This window comes from Cydia pomonella, chromosome 1 (assembly GCF_033807575.1).
Source record: "Cydia pomonella isolate Wapato2018A chromosome 1, ilCydPomo1, whole genome shotgun sequence".
Taxonomy (NCBI): Eukaryota; Metazoa; Arthropoda; class Insecta; order Lepidoptera; family Tortricidae; genus Cydia; species Cydia pomonella.
Genome location: NC_084703.1, coordinates 10,592,535 through 10,602,167, shown reverse-complemented (window position 1 = coordinate 10,602,167; position 9,633 = coordinate 10,592,535). Strand labels below are relative to the sequence as shown.

The following is a 9,633-nucleotide window of genomic DNA, read 5'->3' as shown; positions in this document are numbered from 1 at the left end:
GCAAATATTAAATATATCAATGCTCCTCTAACAACAATACACAAATCCAAATAAAATTTGAGTCCAGGTTGTGAAGTCGCGTTTTTCATTTTGTGTACATTATGCCGATACAATTATGTATCAGTATCACAAACTCTTTCAAACTGATTCATATATGAACGGTTCTGGGCCGTCCAATGCAAGAACAATGAAGTTTACATGTCTGCAGCCCGCCAGTGGATGTAATGTGTTGTACTTACATAATTAAATATTTATTTGAGTTTTTCGACCAATATTATTTTATGATATGAAAATAAATTGTAAGGGTAGATGCGGGTGCGGGTGGTGGCGACGGGCGCTGCAGGCGCTGGCGGCGCGGGGCGCGGGCTGACGCACGCGCGTCGAAAGGCACCGCGGGGTGGGAGGCGAGCGCCTAACACTATTTAAACTGTCCAAGCGAACAGTCATCATGCATTGGTCTATTTGCAATCGCAAAGTTTAGTTAGCTATCGTAATACGACAGCTCGAGTCGTAGACAGACAGGCAAAAGCCCGTGGTCGAGACCTAAAGCTCTCGCAGACGCTCAGCTAGCTAAGCGCGCAGTGAACCCCGCGTTCAGGCATCATCCAGGAAACCAGTAACCCAGTGGAGTGTATCGAAATGGCTGTCGCTGCTGCCCAGAAGAACCGCGAGATGTTCGCCATCAAGAAGTCTTACAGTATCGAGGTGAGGGCTATCCCCTGTCACCCTTGATTCCCGACTCATCGCTTCTCCTTCGTTACCTATTCGAAACTTGGACTCTTTCAGTTAATCATTGATAATTAATTATACCACTTTTGATGATCATCAATGATTGTTAAAAAAATATAAACTTGCCAGCTAATTTGTTTTTAGCAATAATAAAAAGTAAACTTACTAGCTTTAAAAGTGGCCAAAAGGATGAACACGAGAATGCTTAAGTACTCAAATAAAGACAATAATTTATATTTCAGTACTTGGTGCTTACTAAATATCAGTGAACTAAATAGAAAAAACAATATTATTATTCTACATACATAATTTAAAAATCATCTATAGAATTATCGATTGATACCTCTTATACAGTTTTTTATTAACTTATCTTTACTCTGTGGATAGCAAGTTACCGTTTTTTCTCTATGATTTAGTTATATTTCATATCGTATCTATATATATATTTATGTTTGTTTATTTGGAGACCTATTTATGTTTTTATATCCTATGTATATATTTATTTACTGTATTATGTCTATTGAAAGCATAGGACATAGACAATTCTTCGACATCTCCACTCTTTTTGATTAATATTCTCAAATTCCGCAACCCAAAGGCACATATCGCTTTTTCGCGATAAGACCACCTGTTATTTGTTGTTTAGTCAATTGTGTTTTACTGAAACTCTCTTTTCCGAGGTGAGCAATAAAGTGTGGTTACCTATTCTCTTCTCTTTACCTATCAATAATACAATATTGGGTTGTCACTAGAGAGTAATTAATTAAGGCCTTAATTGAGACTTAATTTGTCCACATTTAATTGATTCCATTGTATTATAAGATTACAGCTTAAGCCCAAATACTTAATTCAATGTAATAACTCAAATAATAACTAATTATTTAATGAAACACAATGGAATCAATTAACTAGAGACTAATTACAGTTCTTAACTAAGATTTTTTTTGCTATTCACCCAATTTTGTCTATTATAAATACCGTTTGTATCATAATTATATTATCTAAACGTATCCATCCTTAGCCAGAATGTGTTAGGCATATAAGTTATGGAGTACCTACTTAATACGATCATTGAAATAATAGGTATTCATTTAAAAAAACTAGTGTTTTCGATATTCATTGATATGACATGACTGCCAATAATTTCAATTTTGGAAGGTTTTTTCTGATGATAAATAATATTTGTAGAACTTAAACAAACCCGAAAACCGTATAAGCAAAGTGTACAAGTTAATTTTTACCCACTTCGATAGTGAGTGACATAGCACTTGAAATTTTAAGTAAGTACGGTCAGATAATATCGGAGCAGCTAAGGTGTACACAAATATCTGAACAGTCTCTATTATCTCAAAGTTAAAGTACAGTCGCCATCAGAGATATCGGAGCGACCGAGGTGGTCATAAATATTTGCCTTGACAATAGAGGCGTGTTCAAATATTTACATTTATAAACAGAAGCAGTGGCCTTGACTTTGGTTTGACCTAAATGGGTTTTACATCTGTCAAGATTATCTACCGCAAACCATACCGATTGTCCAGGCAATAAGATACATATAACACATTTCGAGACAAAATAAATACTAAGGTTTTTTTTTTTGTTTCGTGCTCATTGTCACCTAGCGACCTCCGCAATGCACGCACGTCGCCTAGACACAATAATCATCGTAGCCTAGCTGCAATCACAAAATAACCGGCCTTGTCAAATATGTAAGATAGCTTGTGCTTTTATTTAAAATACGTACCTTTAATACAACCTTTAAATGAACTTTAGTTCATAAATTCGCACCCAAGATGAAGAGGTTGCGTGAAAGCGTAAACAGCGTAAACAGATTATTCTCGATGCGTAATTATAATAAAGGCGTACGCATGTAGCATTTTTCCCCTGAATTACATAAAGAAATCACGGGGCCTTCTGTTAAAGTGCTTCTGCCGCGATATTGAGAGCATATTACAGCACCGGCGGCAGGGCTCGTTTAACAAAATTATCCCAACGGACATTTACCTCGCTGTTACGCGACACACCTTCATACACTTTCTCGGCATATTCACAATATCGTGTGACACGTTGCATAATCAGCAAAACAATGCCTAATAGGTATTAATGTTAAAATTAAAGAGTTCTAGATTTAATTTTCCAGAAGATGAATAACCGCGAGTAAGCTTGTTTTGTTTACGATTTCCAACTTTTTTAAGACACTTTGTGTATATATTGTGAACCCAACGTACGGAACATTATTAGTAATAACTAATGTCGGAAGTCGCTTGCACTGTGATGGATACGTAGTTTACTACTTTGTTCCGGTAAAACTGTATTTATCCTTTATAATGTAGTATGTCTACTGCAGAAAAAAATACTCAATAGCCTCATCATTGTTAGCAGGAAGATTAATTACTATTGTGAATATTCAAGACGTTGAGTCTTGAGTCGTGATTATATCACGATTGTGATAATGATTTCGTTGTGTCAATGCAATTACTAGTGAACCACAATCATTTTTGCGTTAGGCTGTTTACGAGGTCTGGTAGGTCACGATAGCCTGTGCGAAATTATATTTTATATCTACCTATATAAACATTCGAGATCAGGATACCTGTTTGAAATGCAGACTCTGTTTTGCCATTAACTTCTGCGATGCGATGCGATGTTGTTAAACTGTTGAATTGTATTAACCTCATGTGCTGTGCGATAATCAACACTTAGTAATTTGTTACAAATAGGCTTGAATGATTGTATTTCCTTGACCGACGAAGGTCGGAATGCAAGGCAGGTGTGACGCTCACCCACTTTACCACAAACAGCAAAGATCGTTAAAATTCTAAATATCACACTGCAAAACGACAAACACTACTAGCCAACAAAGAACGTATTCATTTTTAGCCGGCAGTCTGACAGCTTCCAAAGACTTAATATGATACCGTCACGCAATGCACAAAGTGTTAACTACCGTGAAGTATAAGATCAATGTTTACAACGAATTCGAGGTCGTCGAATAAGCCCTTGACCAATTAGAGGTTCCGCACCGCGGTCAAAATCATCCTCAAGGAAAAACTAGAATAGGTAATTGGCGCGTAATTGCAGGAAATACGTAATGTTTAACAATCATATCACCTAAAATAAAAGAATGAGTGCGATATGTACGTAAAGTCGATTGAATTTGGGGATTGCTATAGTGAAGGAGTCTGATGGATTGATGGGTTTGTAGGTGCGCCTGTGGGGCGGTACTCGTGTAGGGACGTAGGTCCGGGTGCTCTCTAGTTCCGCTTAATTACCCGTCGGTCGATTGGAACGGTGAAGTGGCCACTCGGACACACCAAGGCTATCTACCGGATTCCGAATCCAACCCGCTCCATTTAGGCGGACTCGGGCCTTACTGTTCGACAGTATTGTTTCCGCAGTTTTATTCAGACACTCAATTTGTGTTAAAATCGGCATTTTAAATTGCATGAGAGTAAGAATAAAACTATGCACCAGTCTTTGACTTCTCGTACCTATAAGTAGATAGACAATTAGTTAAAACTGTAGTACTCATTTGTGCTCTCGTGTCATTATAGACCTTTTACATAAGTCTGGGTAAAAATATGGGTATATAATATATCTCTAGCTTTGTTAGGTAGGTATTTGTTTAACACTTAGTGAGTTTTAGTCGTCAACCGACGTCAACCTTTTGCATTTAGTTTTTTATCTACATCCAAGAATACATCATTTCAGTGCTGCTTGTAACAATCGCGAATGATTACCTTAAAGCGCAACCCTTGACATAGTTAGTCGCGCGGCCACTCTAGTGGAAAATGCTAGGTCTTGTGCGGCCGTAGCCAGCTAAGAACGCGTCATCGAGCTCAGGAAATTTGTCGAATCCCTTTTTTAATTAACATTATTTAAATTCATTCTCATCGATTGCATAGCGTCATAGGAACATTTGATTAAGTGTGTTTAAAAACGTGTGTATATCATATTGTTAATATATAACTAAAAACTATGCCTGTATCGATATCAGGTACACCCAATATTAAACGTATCTAGAACATTTATTGCTTTTAAAAATGCACACAACTTTTGAAAATGAAATTATACTCTAGGAATTCCTATCCTAACTGACACTTTTAATTGGCCCAACTTGTATTGAGAGTCAGTGGTCCAGAAAGTCGCGTTCCTTTGAAAGACTCCCTCCGCGAGATGGCGTTTCCGTAGTGGTAATGGCAGCACTTTACACCCGCCCGCACTCAGGAAATAAGCTTAGGAACTTCGTAAAAGCAATTTCTGCTCGCACATGAAATATAATGCGATGTGACCGCTTTATATTTATAAGGATTTAGGAGATCAACTTATTTTTAGAGAGCTTTTTGTGTGCGGGTTCCTTGATATAGTAACATTAAAAGGTTTCGGAATGATTGTTACTTTTTTTATATATATGTAGCAGAAAGTTACTTAAAACAATCTTGGACTGCCATTTACCATATCGGTCAGTCACATAATAGTACCTATAGTTAGGTTATATATATATATATTAATATCCACATATTGTTTTGTAGTAGTTACGTATATAAGATATCTAGATTTTCGAAATGTATTAAATGTAGTGTCACGTTTAATTGTACTAATTCACCTACATAGTTAACCGGGGACAGGTGCGCATGAAACTATGTTTCTTAAAATATATATCATAAGTACTTTAATTGATTGAGTTGATTGAAGTTTGATTTCGCATTGTTTCAGAACGGCTACCCATCACGCCGTCGCTCGCTGGTAGACGACGCCAGGTTTGAAACGCTGGTTGTCAAACAGACCAAGCAAAGTGTACTTGAAGAAGCTCGTGCCCGCGCCAATGGTAAATATAACACTAACCACAAAACCTTTATCTCCTCGGATTTATTAATTTATTTATTTGATTTATGTAGTTCTTTTCCCTTTTTTATTTTATTTTATTTTTTATTTTTATTAAGACTCTGGCTTGGACTCCGATTTCATCCAAGATGATGTTCTACTTGGCACTAACGATAAATCCCCAACTGTGGAGGACGGCACTCAGCAGGATGACACGAAGAACGGCCACCTTGGTAATTCCTTTTGTTTTATTGGTTTTATTTATCATTTTTATTTTTATTTTTTCTTTATTTTTACGTTGGTTTATATTTTTTTGTAGCTGATGCTGACATCGGAGACGACGCTAATAAAGAAGGTGACGGTACGTTTCAACAAACACATTTTCTTGCTCATATTTGTAACTGTCAGAAAGCCTTTCAGCGATCTTTCAGATTTATTTTAGTAAATATAAAATGTGTTGGCTAATCTATTTTTTTTATTTCTTAGATTATACTCTGACCGAGGAGGAAGTGATTCTGCAAAACGCAGCTAGTGAATCCCCGGAAGCAGAGCAAGTCATCCAACAAGCCGCCTTGTTGCTGCGCATGCGCGACGGCATGGGCTCCTTGGCGCGCATCCTCAAGACCATCGACAACTACAAGGGCACCGTCGTGCACCTCGAGACTCGCCCGTCGCAAGTCACCGGCGTCCAGTTTGACGCGCTCGTCAAAGTCAGCATGACCCGCGTCAACCTCCTACAGCTCATCAGATCCCTTCGACAGTCTACCGCCTTTGCCGGCGTCAACCTCGTCTCCGAGAACAACGTCTCTTCTAAAACTCCCTGGTTCCCGCGTCACGCTTCCGATCTCGACAACTGCAACCATCTTATGACCAAATACGAGCCCGAGCTCGACATGAATCACCCCGGCTTCGCTGACAAGGAATACAGAGAGCGCAGGAAGCAGATCGCCGAGATCGCGTTCGCCTACAAGTACAACGACCCCATCCCGTTTATTACCTACACCGAGGCGGAGAATGCTACCTGGATGCGAGTATTCAACACCGTGTTGGACCTGATGCCTAAGCACGCATGCGCCGAGTACAAGGCCGCCTTCGGCAAGCTGCAAGCTGCGGACATCTTCGTGCCGCACCGCATCCCGCAGCTGGACCATGTGAGCAACTTCCTGCGCACGCACACCGGGTTCACGCTGCGCCCGGCCGCCGGCCTGCTCACCGCGCGCGACTTCCTCGCTTCCCTCGCCTTCCGGGTCTTCCAGTCCACGCAGTACGTGCGCCACGCCAACTCGCCCTTCCACACCCCTGAACCGTAAGTATGACTACCTACCCACTAGATATACGCATGAATCTTTAATTTGTTTACTTTTTAGGGTTCCGTACCCAAAGGGTAAAACGGGATCCTATTACTAAGACTCCGCTGTCCGTCCGTCCTTCCATCCGTCTGTCACGAGGCTGTATCTCATGAACCGTGATAGCTAGACAGTTGAAATTTTCACAGATGATGTTCTGTTGCCGCTATAACAACAAATACTAAAAAGTACGGAACCCTCGGTTGGTAAGTCCGACTCGCACTTGTCCGGTTTTTTCCATCAAGGATGCTGTTTTATGAATTAGTTCATTCAAGCGACACTATAATGCCTACTTCATTATTTAAATTACTTAAATTGAATCAGTTGGGTTGTATTCCGGGTTATAAAATTTAAATATACGCTAATAAAACAGCGTAAGTTTATAATGAACCAAACATATACATTTAATTAATATTTAAAATTTAAATAGCTAAAATAACTCGTGATTTTTTCCATAGTTATACTTATGCCTTAAAATTAAACGGTAATAATCGTGTTAAATTTGCAATTTCATGGTCAAATAAAATATAATTTAGCCATGAAATTTGAAATTTAACATGTCAAACAAATCGTGCATGTATGCTTCATTTTCATTACGGATAAATCGGGTAATATAATTTGATTATGGTTAAATAAGGTAGGACCTGTCTTTTTTGCGGAAATATTACACAAAACGTCCTTGTAGATGTAATGTTAATTGAACCAAATCGCACCTAAGAGGCCGACTAATTACATGAATAACTGTGAGGGTTCTTTGTCCTGATCGTTATTCTCTTTTAGACATCTATGCACGCAGTTTCGAGTTCATCGATATACCTATAGTTAGGTCAGGATTTTTACTACATATATAATTGAACAGTTTGAACACTGCGTGGAAAATTAACGATTTAAATTGATTTAATATATAGAAATAGTCATGTGGCTTTTGCAGCATCTGTCACTACGATTTCTTTTCGTCTGGAGTTTGTCGATATAAAAAGTGTCATCTTGGCTAGGCCCCCGGGCATAGATCAGTTATATTTTTTACTTGATTGTCGTAGGAGGGTAACGAATGCCATATTTTATTTTATTATAAACGTTTTTATTACTCTGGGCTTGGCAAGTTTTAACGCATATGATTGTCTCTAGATTTGCCTCAGTTGCTGGAGTGAGACAGCCTATAAATTTATGTTGGTTGTGATTAATTGCATGAGTATACGCTATATATATTTGAAAGCTTGTTTGAACTATTATTGTTACGAGTTAATAGTTAATTTAATACAACCTATTTGCTTTAAGCGTCGAGCTTAGGCATCGTGATGAAAATGTAACCTCGTTAAGTGAAGTGCCTGCGATGTTGCTCGTCGCACTTTGACCATGATGCTAGGTTATTCCCAGCGTGAAAGGGGACTTTATTGAATCACAGGCCACTCAAAATATTGAGTTGAGGTAGTAAAATTAACCATTTAAAAGATAGGAGCTAGAAAATGGAAAAATCAAATCAATTTTTCTTTGTTGCAGTGATTGCATCCATGAACTCCTTGGACACATTCCGCTTTTGGCTGATCCTAGTTTTGCTCAATTCTCACAAGAAATTGGTCTGGCTTCCCTTGGCGCTTCAGACGCTGAAATCGAAAAATTATCCACCGTAAGTACCATTAAAGAGATATGTTATTTCCTATTACCTAGTTATACCTATGCTATGTAACGCCAATGCGAATTGCGCTTATCATTGTAGGTATTTATTATGTGAATGCAATAGCGAACATTTCTTTTTGAAAATATCGTGAATGGAGAAAAGCATCGAGATTTATGAAGAATTTTTTTGCACAGGTATACTGGTTCACTGTCGAGTTCGGTCTCTGCAAAGAGAACCAGCAGCTGAAGGCGTACGGCGCGGCCCTCCTTTCATCCATCGGCGAGCTCCTACATGCCCTCAGCGACAAGCCGGAACTGCGACCCTTCGAGCCTGCCTCTACCTCTATTCAACCCTATCAAGATCAGGAGTACCAGCCGATTTACTACGTCGCTGAAAGCTTCGAAGACGCCAAAGAAAAATTCAGGTAACTACTATAACGAATACAACTAGCACCGTTGTTTATATAGATATTGCAGGCAGACGTAACGAATATGTTTAAAAGATAAAAAAAAGAAAAAATTGATTAGTGAGTTTATATGTAATTCCTTCCGTTAAATATATTATTTGTATGGTACAGACGCTGGGTGTCAGGCATGTCCCGGCCGTTCGAGGTACGCTTCAACCCGCACACGGAGCGAGTGGAGGTACTGGACTCCGTCGACAAGCTGGAGACCCTGATCTGGCAGCTTAACACCGAGATGCTACACCTCACCAACGCCGTCAAGAAGCTGAAAAGCTCGCAGTTCGAGTGAACCCACAGCCGAATCCAATGATCAGTGCACGCGGCTGCGCCGTGTTCTGTATAGCTAGTGATATTATAGGTGTAAGACTGCCCTCCAGTGTGGAGTGTGTGTGCGCGTGTGATAACCATCGGATGGTATTTCGTTGACTTCCTTTTTGTATGTACCTTATTTTATTATTTATTTTGCCGAGCTCATTGCCCGGGCCTCGGAAAGTGCATAGAGCTCCCGATTGCCCATTTACGGAGGCTGTGCGCGTTTCCCGAGTCCTAAACTATTATTAGAATTAAGGCGTAATTTAAAGAAAGACACAAAGAAATAAAAAAAAATGGAGCACCCAAACTGAAAACAAACAGAAAATAAACGTGTTTGAGCACAA

The 9,633-nt window shown here is 39.2% G+C and overlaps 1 protein-coding gene across 1 annotated transcript; it reads left to right on the top strand.

Annotated features, from left to right (window-relative positions):
* The first annotated feature begins 437 nt into the window (after positions 1 to 437).
* LOC133534448 (tyrosine 3-monooxygenase) lies at positions 438 to 9,633 on the top strand. The gene is made up of 8 exons (XM_061873573.1): positions 438 to 705; positions 5,443 to 5,554; positions 5,670 to 5,783; positions 5,870 to 5,911; positions 6,037 to 6,856; positions 8,397 to 8,523; positions 8,709 to 8,938; positions 9,092 to 9,633. Exons 1-8 carry the CDS (start codon positions 640 to 642, stop codon positions 9,264 to 9,266), a joined length of 1,686 nt encoding a protein of 561 aa, XP_061729557.1. The 5' UTR covers positions 438 to 639; the 3' UTR covers positions 9,267 to 9,633.